This window comes from Gossypium hirsutum, chromosome A03 (assembly GCF_007990345.1).
Source record: "Gossypium hirsutum isolate 1008001.06 chromosome A03, Gossypium_hirsutum_v2.1, whole genome shotgun sequence".
NCBI lineage: Eukaryota > Viridiplantae > Streptophyta > Magnoliopsida > Malvales > Malvaceae > Gossypium > Gossypium hirsutum.
Window position 1 is genome coordinate 2,790,354 of NC_053426.1, and position 17,045 is coordinate 2,807,398.

General features: G+C 31.5%; 3 protein-coding genes across 3 annotated transcripts; 2 read left to right on the plus strand and 1 right to left on the minus strand.

Annotated features, from left to right (window-relative positions):
- The first annotated feature begins 1,523 nt into the window (after positions 1 to 1,523).
- On the plus strand, positions 1,524 to 3,598 carry LOC107963690 (glyoxylate/hydroxypyruvate reductase HPR3). The gene is made up of 2 exons (XM_016900121.2): positions 1,524 to 2,104; positions 2,890 to 3,598. Exons 1-2 carry the CDS (start codon positions 1,631 to 1,633, stop codon positions 3,412 to 3,414), a joined length of 999 nt encoding a protein of 332 aa, XP_016755610.2. The 5' UTR covers positions 1,524 to 1,630; the 3' UTR covers positions 3,415 to 3,598.
- Positions 3,599 to 4,622: 1,024 nt separating this feature from the next.
- On the plus strand, positions 4,623 to 6,230 carry LOC107963691 (glyoxylate/hydroxypyruvate reductase HPR3). The gene is made up of 2 exons (XM_016900122.2): positions 4,623 to 5,191; positions 5,576 to 6,230. The coding sequence occupies exons 1-2, from the start codon at positions 4,730 to 4,732 to the stop codon at positions 6,098 to 6,100; spliced, it is 987 nt and encodes a 328-aa protein (XP_016755611.2). The 5' UTR covers positions 4,623 to 4,729; the 3' UTR covers positions 6,101 to 6,230.
- Positions 6,231 to 10,311: 4,081 nt separating this feature from the next.
- On the minus strand, positions 10,312 to 13,171 carry LOC107963689 (protein STAY-GREEN homolog, chloroplastic). The gene is made up of 4 exons (XM_016900119.2): positions 12,757 to 13,171; positions 12,506 to 12,679; positions 10,909 to 11,076; positions 10,312 to 10,813 (listed from the first exon to the last, which is right to left on the minus strand). Exons 1-4 carry the CDS (start codon positions 12,877 to 12,879, stop codon positions 10,442 to 10,444), a joined length of 837 nt encoding a protein of 278 aa, XP_016755608.1. The 5' UTR covers positions 12,880 to 13,171; the 3' UTR covers positions 10,312 to 10,441.
- Positions 13,172 to 17,045: the final 3,874 nt, after the last annotated feature.

The following is a 17,045-nucleotide window of genomic DNA, read 5'->3' on the forward strand; positions in this document are numbered from 1 at the left end:
TTCTGTTCCTGTGTCCTTCCACGATCATCATTCCGATCTTATCTCCCACGAACAATGAGACCCTCTTCCTGAGAGTCGGGTTTAACCACAAGATGTTTCATCTTATTATACGAGATCAAAGAATCATAAATCTCATCAACTGTGAGAGACTCGCGGCTATATAAAATCATGTTTCTAAATGTTGAATAAGACAGAGGCAACGAACAAAGTAGAATCAACCCTAGATCTTTCTTATCATACTGAACCTCCATGGCCTCCAAGTTTGAGAGAATTTCTTTAAACATTGTTAAGTGTTCGTGTATAGACGCACCTTCATCTAAACGATAAGCATAAAGACGCTGCTTTATGTGCAACTTACTTGTTAGAGTTTTCGACATGCATATTTGTTTTAGCCTCTTCCATAATGCAGCGACAGTTTTCTCTTTCATCATATCCTGCAAAATTTCGTTGGACAAATACAGATGTAATTGTGCTAACACCTTTCGATCCTTATGTTTCTTCTCTTCCTCTATTAATATTGAAGGCATCTTATCTATCCTTAGCAGGGCATCCTCCAGATCCATCTGCGTAAGAACTGCTTGCATCTTAATCTTCCACAACACAAATCTGGTGTTGCGATCTAACAACGAAATTTCATACTTCAAAGATTCCATTACCGTGATTGAGATGAACAACCCGGAAGCTCTTAGGAAATAAACTTTTGATCTTAGGAAATCTTAGATTTTCTCTCTTTCTTAGATTTTAGGATGAAGAAGGTTCCAACCAAGGGTTGCCAATAGAGACTGAGAATGAAGTGAGGGGAGTGAAGTGAAAATGGGTGTTTAGAAAGAGAGAAAATTTGAGAAAACTGTTAGAGGGGAAGAAAAGAAGATGGAAAAAACGAAAAAAAATTGTTTTGATGACATCATTGTGCTTATGTGGCACGCTACATGGACTATTTCATTGACCTGCTGTTTGACTAACGGTCAACTGAGGTTTACCGTTAAAATTGGACTGATTCAAAAAAAATAATAATGTTGAGGGTGTCAATTAAAAAAAGGGGTCAAGGGCACAAAGCCAAAAGCCTCCAGATGTTGAGGGTTTTTTCTTTTTGCAATTATGCCAAAATAAAAAAAAGGGGAAAGTTAAAAGAACGTAAAAGAAAAAAAATTAAATTAAAAAATTAAATTGCTTAAAATAAAAAAAATATAAGGACCGATTATAGAATTTAACTTAAAATTTTTGTTTGAAATAATGATTTAACATGTTACATTAGCTTACCATTACACCGTTAATGACAATTAACGAACACGATAAAGTAAGGGACTATTTTAAGAATTTACCCAATTTTTTAACATACATACGATGACATTTTAAAAATATTATTCACGATCTGTGTAGCACAAATAGTGTTAAATAATATTAAATAATGAATTCATGATCCGATAAAAACGTCGTCGCATTAGTATCAAATTTTCTATTAACATTTAATCTAAGATCCAAACCTTTCTGGTTTTTCCTTATAAAATACTAAATAAATGCAATGATATAATGAAGAAAAAAAAATCATGTGGACGGCATAATAAGAAACAAAACTAAGCTGTTGCTCTTATTATTTGGAGTTAACACTGAATCCTCTCCTACCCCAACGATGGCGGACAAAGAACCACAACAACCTGAAGAGCTACCTATAGTCCTGGTTCATCGTCTACCGTCATTCAAGATTCCTTCCGACCCTTCTTTCAGAGACCAGTTACGTTCTCAATTCCATATGCTAGACCCTCACGAATCGCCTGAACCATATGACTCCTTTCTTGCCCGTCATGCTCCCTTCATAAGAGTTCTCATGACTATCGGCCCTTCTCCGATTTCCGCCGAGTTTCTCGAGCGACTGCCTGTTTTGGAGCTGATAGTGGCAACAAGTGCTGGCCTTAATCATATAGACCTCCCTGCTTGTTGGAGCCGAGGCATCGTTGTTACGAATGCTAGCTTAGCCTTCGCAGAGGATGTAGCGGATTGTGCTGTTGGGTTGTTGATCGATGTGCTGAGAAGAATCTCTGCTGCTGATAGATTTGTTCGTGGTCGGCTGTGGCCTGTTAAAGAAAACTACCCTCTTGGTTTTAAGGTAAACGTTTGTTTTCTGTATTATCAGTGGCTGAGGCTGAATATTTTTTTTAAGCGGGAATCAAATTTTATTATTTTAATAATCTATTTTAATATTTTTAAAGGGTAAATCAAATTTTTATTATTTTAAAGAATTAAAATGTAATTTTATCATTATTAATTTAAAATTTTATAAATTATAATAGATTTAAATTGAAAATTTATCATTTTAGGCCTGCTACTCCACTTACTTTTTTTTTTATCTGGTTGTTGATTCGTTGAGTAGTAACAGAATTTAACATATAAGTGAAGAATCCAGTTGATGAAATTTTGATGTTGTTGATAGACTTCAGATATTTAACAATATTTGCATAGACAACATAATTGGATTTATCAAATCTAAATAACACAAAGTTGTTTCTTGATCTTAAATGGGCAATTTTCTTTTTCCATTCTTTTTGGCAATGAACTTTTGGGGAAAATAGTGTCAGTGGCTGGGGTTCGGAAATTTTTTTGACCGGAATTAAATTGTATATTTTTACTATAGTAAAAAAATAATTTTATTATTTTAATAGTTTATATCTTTATAATTTTTAAAGGATTAAATCAAAATTTTATCCTTTTTAAGGGTTAAAGTGCAAATTTACCACAAATATCGCATACCATTCCAAAACAGCTGTTGGCTTGGCCTAACAATGGAAGAGTGCATTAAACACCAAAATATGTCATCGTTTTGCTTTTACAAGGCACTAGATCATCCCATTTGGTCCTTACGAAAACACTGTTCTAAACTTGGAATATTTGCAGTTAGGTGGTAAGCGAGTAGGGATTGTGGGCTTGGGAAGCATTGGTTCTGAAGTTGCAAAGAGGCTCTTAGCCTTTGGCTGCACCATTGCCTACACCTCAAGAAACAAGAAGCAATCCGTTTCATTTCCTTTCTATGCTAATGTCCGGGACCTTGCTGCAAATAGTGATGTTCTCGTTCTTTGTTGTGCACTGACAAAGGAAACTTACCACATGATCAATAAGGATGTCATGGTAGCATTAGGGAAGGATGGAGTGATAATCAACGTCGGGCGTGGCTCGTTGATCAACGAGAAGGAATTAGTGCAGTGTTTGGTGGGGGGAGATATGGGTGGTGCTGGTCTTGATGTGTATGAAAACGAGCCTAATGTCCCAAAGGAGCTATTTGGACTTGATAATGTCGTGTTGTCTCCGCACTGCGCTGTCATGACTCCAGAATCCTTTGAAGCTTTGGACCAGCTGATTGTTATCAACTTAAAAGCCTTCTTTTCCAACAAACCTTTGGTATCAGTAGTCTCAAAAGAATGAACCATTCATTCTTTTGCTTTAATGTAAAGCATTGACAAATGCTCAATGAAGAAAGGATAAAGATTTGGTTAAATAACTGAAATCCATACATTGGTTTCTGGAAATCAGGATGTTGGTATCTTTGTTAAATTGTCTGCAGAATCATTGAAGCATTAGAAAATTTCAAAATTTTTATTTTTCTCAATATATCTATTTGAGCGAGTGAAATGATTAATCATTCATATTTTGTAGGTTCATTAAGAAATTACTTTAGTCAAATATATATGAATTTTGATTAAATATGCATGAATTAAGAAACTGCTATAATAGTATACATAATAATAATAATAAAAGAAAAATGATAAATCTTAAAATTATACTTGAATTTAATTAAAACTGCATAAAATTATATAAAATTCTAATACACCCTTTGAGAGTAATGCTTATTAAGTCAATAGCAAAACTGCAGCTAATCTCTTAAGAGATTTAACTAAAACTACATAAATTTTTAAAACACACACCCTTCGAGAGTATTACTTACTAAGTCAATAACCGAACCACTGCTAGCCTCTTTGAATGCACTTGAATCATCTTGACGAATGCCTTTATATTGTTATTATTAGTTACTATTCTGTCTAACACAATTATATTGTATAATAATATTTTTTTTTTCAACATTCGATTTGTTCTGTTGTAAAATATAAACAGAACAGCATTCTAAATTAAAACACCTTCCATCGCTAATAAACCTACTTTTCCAACAAAACAAAATTTTACCACCAAGCTTTAAACATTTTCTCACGATTAATACCTGGCATCGTCAAGGAAGATGCCATTTCATTTTCATTCTTTTCAACATTTCCAACCTTTAACATGTCATTTCTATCCCTTTCCAACCTTTAATAAAAAATTATGTTTAAAAAAATTCAAAATATTTTTAAAATTATTATTTTGATCCAAAAGACAAGCAATTTTGCATCAACTATTCACCTTAACTAGAAAAGTTTGCATAAGATCATAATTTTACATCATTCCTATCTCTTTTTAATAAAAATATGATAAATCAAAATTTTCTTTTTAATTTCAATTTTTTCTCCTAAAAAAATTAAATTTAATTAAAAATGGTAAAACTTAAAAATAAAAAATATAATTTATCATCTTCCTATTATTAAAAATGTGGAGAAAAATGGAATGAAAATTTTATATAATTTTATCTCTACCTAAAATTCAATAAATGAATGCGATGATATTGACCACATAATACGAAACAAAACTGTACTTCTTTTTTTTCTTTTGAAACTTGGGAGTCATCACTGAGTCCTCTCCTACCCCAACAATGACCGGCAAAGAAGCCCAACAACCCGAAGAGCTACCTGTAGTCTTCGTTCATCGTCGACCCTCATTCATCCTTCCTTTTGGGGACCATTTACGTTCTCAATTCCATGTCCTGGACCCTTATGAGTCGCCTGAGCCGTACGACTCCTTTCTGGCCCGTCATGCTCCCTCCATAAGAGCTCTCATGACTATGGGCCCCACCCTAGTTTCCGCCGAGTTTCTCGACCGTCTGCCTGTTTTGGAGCTGATAGTGGCTACAAGTGCTGGCCTTGATCATATAGACCTCCCTGCTTGTCGAAGCCGAGGCATCGTTGTTACTAATGCTAGCTCTGCCTTCGCAGAGGATGCAGCGGATTGTGCTGTTGGGTTGTTGATCGATGTCCTTAGAAGAATCTCTGCTGCTGATAGATTTGTTCGTGGTCGGATGTGGCCTGTTAAGGAAACCTACCCCCTTGGTTTTAAGGTAAAAACCTTAAGAGTAACTGAATTTAACATATAAGTGAAGGAACCCAGTTGTGAAAATTAAGGTATTTGTTTAGGATATTTTGGTCTTGTGGAAATTTAAGCCTTTAGATATTCCAAGGTTCATGAAAAGAAATCTAAATAAAAGTCTGTTTCTTGATCTTAAATGGGCTATCTTTCTGTTTTAGGTTTATAGTATAGATCTTCACTTTTACAATGGTTTCTGCAAATAAAGCACAACTCAGAGCAGGATGCAACATGATGTGACATTGCTATAGCACATTAGGCTTATAGTTTATGAAATTTTGGGAATTTGTTGATAGAAATGGCTTATTCTTCATAACTACCTATGACTGGCATTTAATACCAAAATATGCAATCACAGCTAGGGGGAAAGCGTGTAGGGATTGTGGGATTGGGAAGCATTGGTTCTGAAGTTGCAAAGAGGCTCTCAGCCTTTGGCTGCACCATTGCCTACACCGCAAGAAACAAGAAGCAATCTGTTCCAATTCCATTCTATGCTAATGTCCGGGACCTTGCTGCAAACAGTGATGTTCTTGTTCTTTGTTGTGCACTGACAAAGGAAACTTACCACTTGGTCAATAAGGATGTCATGGTAGCATTAGGGAAGGAAGGAGTGATAATCAACGTCGGGCGTGGCTCGTTGATCAACGAGAAGGAATTAGTGCAGTGTTTAGTGGGAGGAGAAATTGGTGGTGCTGGTCTTGATGTGTATGAAAATGAGCCTAATGTCCCCAAGGAGCTATTTGGACTTGATAATGTCGTGTTGTCTCCACACAGTGCTCCCGCAACACCAGAATCCTTTGAAGCTGTGCTACAGCTGACTGTTGGCAACTTAAAAGCCTTCTTTTCGAATAAACCTTTGGTATCAGTAGTCTCAAATGAATGAACCCTTTAATTCTTTTGCTTTAATTTAAGGCATTGACAAATGCTCAATGAAGGAAGGATAAAGATTTGGTTAAATAATTGAATGCCATACTCTTGTTGCTGGAGACAAGATGTGGGTATTCTTGGTTAAATTGAATTTCTTTTGTAAGTTTTGTTGAAGAAAGTTTTCAGCTTTTAATAATTTATGACTAAAATTATAGTAAATGAATGTAGGAGGGATTAATTATATATAATTTTAAAATATTACCAAAGGTATAAATGTAGATGCTTAATATAATATTTGATACATGAATTTGATACATTTTCTTAATTTGATGCTTAAGCTTTTATTTTTCCAATTTGTATCTAAACTTAGCATTTTTTCTTAATTGACACTTAATCTTCTTGGTCCAATTTGGTACCTAAACTTTTCAAATTGTTATAAACACTAATGGTGCTAATATTTTATGAGGGGATAGAAATACCAATGCATGACCAACATGTGGCAAATTATATGGAATTTAATGACAAAAATGATTATCGTTATTTGGAATTTTTTTTGTTTCACTAAATAATATGCTCAAGTTTTACTGCTGAAATTACTTTGACCATTAATGATAGGAATGATTCAATAAAAAATAACCACATCCTTAAAAGCATGGCTTGGTCTCGATAAAGCCCTCAATTTCACTAGAATTTTATTATACATGTGTTCAAAAATTATGTCTTGAACTTAACAAATGGATACTGAAGAGGAAACAATAAGTTTAAAAAATTAAGATATAAAAGATTTCATGAAGTTAAAATAAAAAAATTAAACTAAATGTAATTGGTATTTAAATCCAAATGTTGAAAACAATCTATCCTTGTAAACAATAAGCTTAATTAAATAATAATGTTGATGTGACATAATTTATTCAATCAATGTATAATGATATAATAATTTACGTAAAAAATTATTTAAAATTTTAAATTCAGAATAAATTTGGATAAATGTAAAAAATTATAAAGGAAATTTATAAAATCATTAAAATTTATAAAAATTATTAAAAACATATGAAAATTAACAACTATTTTCAGTAAAGATTGAGATTTAAAGCTGAGGTTTTTTTTTCTTAATGCTTTCCAAAATCTAATTAAAATGTGGGTTATATATATATATATAATCAAAATTAGTATTAAACTTTTTTTTATTCATTATTTGAAGAACAATGAACATCGGCCCATTTTCCAAAAAGAAAAAGCATTGGCCCATTTTTTGCGGCCTGTGATTGACTTGAAAAAAATAGTATGTATACTGGTCCCAACCCGATAATTAAATCTTCTGTAGGTCTATTAATGAGGTAAGTATTGACCACGAGTTTTAATATTGTTTCATACTCAGGGTAATAATCGAACATTTGACCACTAATTAAGGTAGAAAAGATAAAAAATAAAATTATCATCTCATTTTGAACTAACATACACATTTATCTCATCTTCACTCTTCCTATTATTTCATTTTGGAATAAATTTTTTTTAATTTTTTTCCTATCACTTTTCTTTCTAACTAAATATACTTAAAATTGATTTTCTTTCAAACTTTTCCATCCAATCAAGGATGCGGTTAACAAAAAAGTGATTAACATAATATATTTAAGTTTAATTATGAATTTCATCTCTCCACTTTACAAAATTTAAAAAATTAGCCATTCTACTTTAATTTATCAGAATTTAGTCTTTTTTATTATTATTATTTGATAACAAACGAACATTGGCCCATTTTTGGTGGTGCGTGATTGACTTAAAATATTTAGGGTTTATTGTGAATTTCATTCCTTTACTTTACAAAAATTAGAAATTCAGTCCCTCTACTTTAATTTATCAAATTTTAATCCTTGGACTTCATAAAACTTGAGAAGTTTGTCCATTTGTTGGCAAACGCAAGAACTTGAACTATGGATTTTTGCTAATTTGTTATACATAAATTATTGAACTATTAACTTTTGCTTATTCTTTTCGTACAAAAATTATTGAACTGTTGATTTTCAAGTCAATGATTTAGAGGCAATGTTTAACAATTTATCCTAACTGGACTAAATTCTTAAATTTTGTATATGACAAACAAATTCTAATACATTAAACTAGAATGACTAGTTTTTTTAATTTTCAAAAAGTAAAAAGATTAAATTCATAAATAGACCAAAATATTTAAGGACTACTATGATACTTTTACGATTATTTTTCATATTTAAAATTTTAAACCATTCTATTACTATATTATATTTATATTTGTGCAAGTGATGTCATATAAAACAATTAATATACTAATTTTAAACTCAAAAACAACAACAACCAAAACCAATAAACATTATCGCACTAATTTAAGTTATTTTACTAAAATTGAGAATCATACAAACCGTATAAATATTTGTGAAATTTCAATATCCTTTCAAGTTAAGTTCAATCATGGGGTTGTCTAACATGAAGATTTGGTTAATTTGCTTGGTTCTAATCATCATGGTGGTGGTTCAAGTCGATGCAACTACACGTAGTGGTGTAAAGTACATCGATCCAGGGGTTCTTAATCCTTGCAAAAGGCCTGGCGGACCTCACCCAGGGTGTCATCCTAACCCCAAAAGTACTCCCACGCAAGCGAATACCTACGACCGTGGTTGTTCAAGACACCATAGGTGTCGCCATCGATGAATGACAATCAAGCGAATAAATGGAGAAAAAATGTCTGAAAGCTTTGTTTGATAAAGTACTTGTATTTCATTTTCCATGTATGATTTCTTCGTTAATAATGTTTCGTAAAATCAAATTAAATAAATATTATGAAAATGTAATGTGGGCATAAGGATTCCATCATTTAATAAAATGAATTTAGAGTTTTTTTTTATAAAATAAATGAATATATCTCTATTCATGTATCAAAGAAGGGTTAATATGTAATTTGTTACCTCAACTTGTCCAGAAGTACCTAGTAGGTACCTAAATCTTTCTGGACCTAGTTGGTACTTAAACTTGAATTCTATTACTTAGGTTGAAACTTCTGCACTAATATGGTTAGTTTGTGTTGACATGACACTAATAGGCAATCTGGTTGTGACACGTGGCAACCTTTCAGTATGCCATATGACCGACACAAATTTTAAAAAAATTAAAAACTTTAAAAATATATAAATTAATAATTGACATCAAGAATGACCTTGGATATCTGGATGTTCAAACACATCTGAATCTGGGCACATATTTGTCTAAATTCATTCCTCATGTATTTTTATTAAGTTTATATGTATTTTTATCTTTTATAAAATATAATTATTTCAAAATTGGAAAATAGATAAAATTTTAAATAAAATTTAAATAGAAAAATTAATAGAAAAATATAAATAAAAATTTGTATATAAGGAATTAACCTAAATAGATGATTATCTATATTCAAATGTACCTGGAAATTCATGTGTACAGATTCATAATAGACATTCTTTCTAGTTCTTTTATATATGTTTTGATCATTTTTCATATTGGGTTTGTATTTAAATTATCGAAACGCCGAAGCACTATGGAAGGTGAAGACAAACTTTTGAACATGGCCGGTGATCAGAACCTGGCTACGGACGGCCACCAAGCCTATAGACTAGGGGAGTGACACGTTTTTCTACCCAATTTTTGGATTTATCTCTAATAAGGATTCTAATTATTTATTTTAAGAAATTACAACAGTTATATATGGTTTTAAATTTTTTTATTCTTTGGGTTAACATACTATTTAGTACCTAAATTTAATTTTAATATTTTTTTTCAATTTGATACCTGAGTTAGACAATTAATGTTTTTTTAGTATGTAAATTTTTTAAATTTTATACCTGAGTTAGACATTAATGTTTTTTTTAGTATGTAAGTTTTTTAAATTTTATACTTGAATTTTTTATCCCGATTAAGTATTTGAGTTTAATTTTAATATCTAATTTAATACCTCAATTTTTTTTCTAATTAAATACTTATTTTTTCATTAGAATACATTTTAATCCAAGTATCAAATTAAATAGTAAAATTAAACTCAGATAACAAATAATATATTAATCGATTGAACGTTACTATCTACCAATCTGGTTTCATTAACTATGAAAAAAAAAACTTAATTTAGGACTTTTTAAATGGTTGGAGCATGTATTGTTATATTACAAGCACCAATTGCTAAGGTTAAATGCATTAGACGTAAACAACAAGCAAACACAAATGTCATAATTGCATGGAAAAGTGTCTAATATTATGATATTTTGTTATTTACATCTTTCCTTCCACCAGGGACAAAGGAGTACCCACCTAATCAATAACAATGAAAAACAATTAATTCAATTAACTACACATCATTCATTCATTCAATAGTTTTCACATTTGGTGAAGGCAATTGCTGATCTTGGGTCCCAATTTTTTCATTTTCATGAGGTTGCTTTGGCGACCATGGGATCAAACTCATTGGCGGAAAACAACATTTACAATCATCTTGACATGACCGTGGCAATTCCCAATTACTTCCCAATATTTCTTTTGGTTTTTCTCGTTGGCACACGGCACCGTCATCATCGGTTCCGCTAGAAGGTGCTGTAGCTTCCACCAACGGACCCCAACACTCGACCCTATTGAATTCTTGAACGTTTGAGTGAAAATAAACCCATACCAATGAGTCCAGCAGTTCTGGGTAGTTTTTCAGCAAATTGCCATCTCCATGTACAAATGCCTTCAGTACCTTTTTTTTTTTTCAATAACATTATTTCAGGTCATTTTTAACACCAAAAATTAAGTGGGAACATTAGGGTAATGAAATGATTTAATATATGTTACCACAGGGAGTTCTTTGCAGAAGATGAAGTATCTAAGTCTAGCACATAAGTCCAAGAGGAAATGGCCACCGCTTATGTGACAATGAACGTGTAAAGACATCTTTCCTTTCACCTTTTTCCATTCCGCCACCACTTCGTCTCTGTATAATTTGTTTGACCAACCCTGCAACTGCAAGCAACCCCCCAAATATAGGGTTAATTCAATTCCATGAAATGTACTTATGACTCAAATTCCAAATTATTCTCTATACATCAAAAATATTTTAACAGAGATCAAAGTATTAGTATCATAATAATCTGGTCTTTTGGGAAGAACAAATTCAAGAGAAAGTAGTAGCTTGATTCTAAATTAGGGATGACAAAACTCGAATTGCCTGATAAATTCTAAATCAATTCACTCTGAATGAATCGGTATAAAGCGGTTTATTTTAGATAATGGGTATAAAGCAGTTAGAGTATTTGCTTGCCTCGCCCTGACCCGCTCCACTATATAAAATTATCATATTATTCTTGTATATATAAATTGTATAAACTATTAAAATGATAAAAATATAATAATATACTATTAAAAATAATATATTTTCTATTTAAATATTCACATGATTAAAAAAATTAAAGATGAATAGAAAAAATTAAATTGACTTAAAAAGATTGAAAAAATAAAAAATAAATAACAAAAATTAAATTAAAGCAGAACAGAGTGTACGAAAATGGATATATCTTACATCCGTGGAAATGGTAGTAGTTTTCAAAATTAGATAACCATGGTGGAGCAAAGCTAGTAGTGAAGTAAAGCATGCTATTTATAAAGTGGTAGTGGATTTAGCAATATCCACATGCCTCGCTCCATTATCATCCGTACCTCAAATTCCTTTTAGTCCTTAAATTTTTAAATTAAAAATTAATATATAATAAAATTAAAAATTAATTTTGAATACTAAATGCTAGCTTGTAAATTATTTAAAATGAGTTAATTAAAATTTAAACATAGGTACTTAATAAACAACTCAAAATCGATGTCTTAGAAAAAATAGTCTCATTGTTTTTTTAAAAACAAAAACGTTAAAGCCAAAACCAGGGACATAGCCCGGGGGAGTAAGGCTTTCACCTCTTGATTAAATAGGAAAATTGCTTTATAACTCCTCTTAAAATTAAAAGATTTAATTAAATAAAAAATTATAAATTTAACCTTTTTGAAAAATGAATAATTTCATTTAGACATTTTTAATTTTCACCCCTCAAATTTTAACAAAAATTTCTGGCCCTGTACAAAACTACCCGTGAAGTAGTATATTTCAAACGTACAAACTTAATTGAATATAGTACTAAGGACTCAATTAAAATATTATACAACTTCACAGTGTTTTGAAAATTGGTGCTATATAGGCATAAAAAAAAAACTGTATTCAGCAATTAATTCCATGTCATATCAACTTACGTACATATCTACCCATGTTTTTTTTCTTTGATTATATCATTCATCAGCTGACTAGAAAATCCCCTGCTTCCCCTGTTTCCTTCTCAATCAATAAAATAATGCAAAATTCCAAGAACAGCCAAATGAAATGGGGTTTTGTAAAATCAAAGAAAATTTTTACCTGAGTATTGTTTATGGTTTGAGAGATGGCTAAAGTGAGTTTAGCTGTTATATCACTGTGTGTAAGGGTATAAGCTCTAGGTAGCTTCCCTGGGTGCTTCTTTTCATCAACTCCTAAAAACAAAACCTTTAGCTTTGATGCTTCGAATATTGCTGGCCCAAACAACCTCGCTACCTGATCCAATCCAATCCGTAAGAATCAATACAATCTAACCCTAATTCAAAAAAAAAAAAAAAAAGAAGAAAGATTACAGGGACAATAGCTTGGTTCTTCTTCTTGGTTTTTCTTCTAGAAACAAAAAGAGATCCATTATGTTCAAACACAGAGAGCCTTGGCTTTGCAGGCAAAACAGGACCAAGAGTCAAACTTGCCATTTTTAATATATCCAATTATCCAAAGCTCCAACTTTGATGGAGAGAAACACCCAAATAAAGAAAAAAACACAGAGAGAGAATCGTGAAGGAAGAGGAAACTTGAGGTTCTTTCTTTTCTTTTGCTTTCACTCACGAGTAAACTTAGCTTAAAGATTTCGCCTTTGCCTTTGCCTTTGCCTTTGCTTGTTTGTAGAGCTAAACTTGGAAACTTTGAAAATGTTAAAATGGAGTTGCGTTTAAGGTTTGAATGAAATGCGTGAGGGAATAGGATGGCAGTTTCTTTATTGGGTAAACTACACTATTAGTCACTAAATTGGGTAAGTTTTTATTTTAGTCATTTAATTAAAAAAATTACAATTTAGTCACTGAACTATTTGAAAACTTTTCTTTAAGTTACTAAACTATTCAAAAAAATTTATTTAAATTACTGGATATTAAATTTTTTTCTTAAAAAGTTTTGCCAATGAGCTTCATGCAACGATTTATCAATCGATACGGTAGAACAATACTCATCAACGAGAAGAAAAACATGCCTTAGATACAAATCGGTTTGACTGCCAATGTCGAAATGAGGAAAAAAAACTATTTAAATTTTAATTCACAAATTTATGACATTCAAAGTTATTATATGAAAAATATTAAATTGTAAAAGAGAAGAAAAAAGAGAGCTTTTGTTCGGTGTAGATAATACGAATAAAGAAAGCTATATAACATCTATTTTAATAATCCAGTGATTTAAATAATAATTTTTAAATAGTTTAATGACCACCAAAATGAAAACTTATCTCTAATGGTGGAATTTACCCTCTTTTTTTAAGTTAGTGGCGAAATTAAAGGACAAAAAAGTTGAAAGAGGTTGCTTGAAGATTCAAGCTATTGTTCACATGGACACTTGGGTTTAAGACTTTACTTCCACGTTGAACTTGAGACTCATGTTTTTCTGACATGCGTAGGTGGCACCCTTTAATTGATTCCCAGGGTCGATTTTGCAATTTTTTTCGTGGGTCGAGTTTGCAATTTTACACTTATATTATAAAAATTACATAAATAAGATAAAGGGACAAATTTATTTATTTATTTACGTAAATTATTTGTATTGTCCGTTGGAGGTTTTTTTTTCTTTGTTTCTTATACCGACAATCGACTATGATCACTACTCGGTCGGCCCATTTTTTAAAGTTCAAAGAATTTCATCTTATGTAGTGTCAGGAATGGTAGAAGGTGACACCGTTATAAATTTTGTAGTAATAGTAAGGATTGAATTATAAATTTTGAGTGTTTATCATTTTATTGATTATAATTTTTTATATTTTAAGGGTTTAAAAGATAATTTAACTAAATTAAAAGTTCAAGTCCTTGCGTCCTCCATTGATATCCCTTCTATTTTCAAGTTCCAAGAAACTTAAGGAGTTAAATTAAGTAATATCATTCAACACCAACTAATGGATGAAATTTGGAGTAGCCCAAACCGAAATCAAGAAATTCATTTCCATCTACCAATCAATGTATCAAATAATGGGTAATACAATTGGCTGACCTATGGGTAAAAGGGGTAAAAGTAAATTAAAATAAGCAAATGACTCATAAAAACCTAAGGACTCCCTAATAATACCGTCGTAAAGGATAAATTTAGAGTTCAAATATTAATTTGTTTATAATAAAAGCATAATCCGACTCTAGAACAACTCCAGAAAAGCCCTTATCAAGGGCCTTCTGAATGGCGCATGACAAAGCAAAAGCCTCAAAAGATGGGGCATCAAAGGTTTCAGCAGTTGTACTACTGAAGCCGACAAGCACCATTCCCTCATGGTCACAAAAAATAGCACCAGAAGTAGTAATTCTTGTACGAGCCCATTTTGCCCGGGCCCAGTGCCAAAACAAAAACAAAATAAAAATAAAACATAAACCAAATACATGAAATAAAGTCTAAATTGCAGCCCAAATTTCATATGGCCCAAACTACCCAAAATTAACCCTAAACCCAAAACAAACATAACCCTAGCCCAAGATTAACCCCATTTTCAGCAAACCCTAGTTTGCTTCCCCAAGCCTCCAGCCGCCGCACGCTAGGCCAACCATGGGCCACCTTGCGCACTACCACCACCACACCCCGCGCATGCCCTTCTCCTCCATGCGTCTGACACCGCCTGCAAAACGAGACACAACAACAGCAGCAACAGAGCAGTCGCGAATGGAAGAAACAATATTTTTTTTGTACTCTGCTTTGAAACATTCGGCTATAAATCCTAAAAGGAAAATTTGTAAAAGGGGGGTTCCCTTTCTACGAATACAATAGTGGAAATATATATGAAATCAAATACAAGCAGAGACAGAAAGCAATAATAATTGTTAAAGGTGATTTTTTTAGTTTCTTTCTTTTTTTGATTTTGTTATTATTCTTTCATTTTCTTCTTGCGTGAGAGAAACATTAGTAGAGAGAGGGAGACTCACCGGATCCACGTCGTGCTCGCGTCGACGAAGGGAGACTCACTGGAGTCACGGCGGCGGTTGGGTGAACCATTGGTGGCCTCCTCGGCTGGAAGACAAAAGGGATAGTAAGGGAGAATAAGGAATTTCATAAAACATTTTTGGGTTTCTTTTTAAAAAATAAAGGTTAAAACGTTTTTTTGACAAAAAAAAGGGGGTTTTAATGGTTAATAAAAGGAAATGGCATTGGGGGAAGGAACAGACAGCTTTTTTGACTTGGTTCATGCGCATGATTTCTCTAAATGGATAATTTGCGCGTTTAGTCCCCCTCCCTTGCACTACTGTCTAATTAAGTCATGTTTGTTTTTTTATTTCTTTTAAATTATCCCTAGGACTTGCGCATATTTTCATTTTAATTCGCGCTAAAACGACACGTTTGGGGGTCTAGTTTATTTTCAGTTTTAGTCTCAAGCGTTTATACGCGTTTTGTTTTGGTCCACGATTCTATTTCAATGGTTTACTTTATTTATAAAATATCCCTTTTATTTTAATTTTATTTTAATTGAGTTTTTCCATAATTCACTTTTCTTAAAAAAGGTTCATTTAATATTTTTTATTTTCTTTATTTATTTGTATATATGTATTTCAAATAATTTTGACAATTCCACTTCTTCTTTTGAAAAACATTATTGTTTTATTTATTTTTTTTTATTTTTTTGTATGTTATTACATTGAAATGTTCTCATATCTATGTTATTAGGCATATAATTTATGATTAACTCTATTCTATGTACATTGTTGCTTTCATATTATTTTATGTAAATATTTTCTAAATTTATTGTGTATATTTTCTTTAAAATTATTCGTATATAGCTTGGCTTTCTTTTGAGGATTTTATTTTTTATTGCATATTTTATTTATGTTAATTACTTTGGTCTTTGTATATACGTTATTTTCATTTATTATTTTCATATAAATATATCGTTCGTTTAGTCAATTTATTTCATTTGAAATTATGTTACATATTATTCGTTTCAATATATTTTTTAAAATAATCACCAATATATTATCCGTTTTTTTATACATATAAACTATTTTGAATTCTAATATATGTTATACCTTTGTATATTGTTCGTATGGTTTTTAAATTGTTTTGTGTTATATTGGTTTCACGTAGTTCTGTGTATCACGTGTTATTTTTTTTCGTTTTCAATTTGAATCCACTTATTATCGTTTCATGCTTAGAATTATGATTTAGTTTCTTATTATTGCATCATGTTTTTTACAAAATCTGCATTTTCGCTCAACATCGATTGTTTTATTACCCTTAAAGTAAACCAAGCGAATATATTTTGAGCCGGTTTCATAATTACTTATTTGAAAACTCTTCAAAATAAGGCAATGTTTCGTGTTTGGAAATTCGAGAAAACGTGCCCTAACGTGCTGGGTTTCGGTTTCTCGTTCGACCAAATTGTCGAATATCCTTTTTAAACTTTCAAAATAAGGTAATATTTCGTATTTAGAAAATTCGAGAAAAATCGTGCCCTAACTTACTGAGCTTCGATTCTTCTCGCGTTGATCCTAAATAACCGAACGTCCTTTTGAAATTAAAATAAATGAGGTTTAAACAAAAAATAAAGGCAAGCTTACTCTCGAAAATACGATGTGTTGTATCCTAACTTACTGGACGTGACATCTTGTTACTTCGAGATAAGGAAGCATTTTCCATTTTGATTTAT

What these genes read in the sequence shown, in the direction of transcription:
- LOC107963690 (XM_016900121.2), top strand. Translation starts at nt 1,631, where the DNA reads ATGGCGGACAAAGAACCACAACAACCTGAAGAGCTACCTATAGTCCTG. An exon ending in ACTACCCTCTTGGTTTTAAG is followed by an intron (nt 2,105 to 2,889) that starts GTAAACGTTTGT and finishes GAATATTTGCAG; the next exon opens with TTAGGTGGTAAGCGAGTAGG.
- LOC107963691 (XM_016900122.2), top strand. Translation starts at nt 4,730, where the DNA reads ATGACCGGCAAAGAAGCCCAACAACCCGAAGAGCTACCTGTAGTCTTC. An exon ending in CCTACCCCCTTGGTTTTAAG is followed by an intron (nt 5,192 to 5,575) that starts GTAAAAACCTTA and finishes ATGCAATCACAG; the next exon opens with CTAGGGGGAAAGCGTGTAGG.
- LOC107963689 (XM_016900119.2), bottom strand. Translation starts at nt 12,879, where the DNA reads ATGGCAAGTTTGACTCTTGGTCCTGTTTTGCCTGCAAAGCCAAGGCTC. An exon ending in AAACCATAAACAATACTCAG is followed by an intron (nt 11,077 to 12,505) that starts GTAAAAATTTTC and finishes GGTTGCTTGCAG; the next exon opens with TTGCAGGGTTGGTCAAACAA. An exon ending in TCTGCAAAGAACTCCCTGTG is followed by an intron (nt 10,814 to 10,908) that starts GTAACATATATT and finishes AAAAAAAAAAAG; the next exon opens with GTACTGAAGGCATTTGTACA.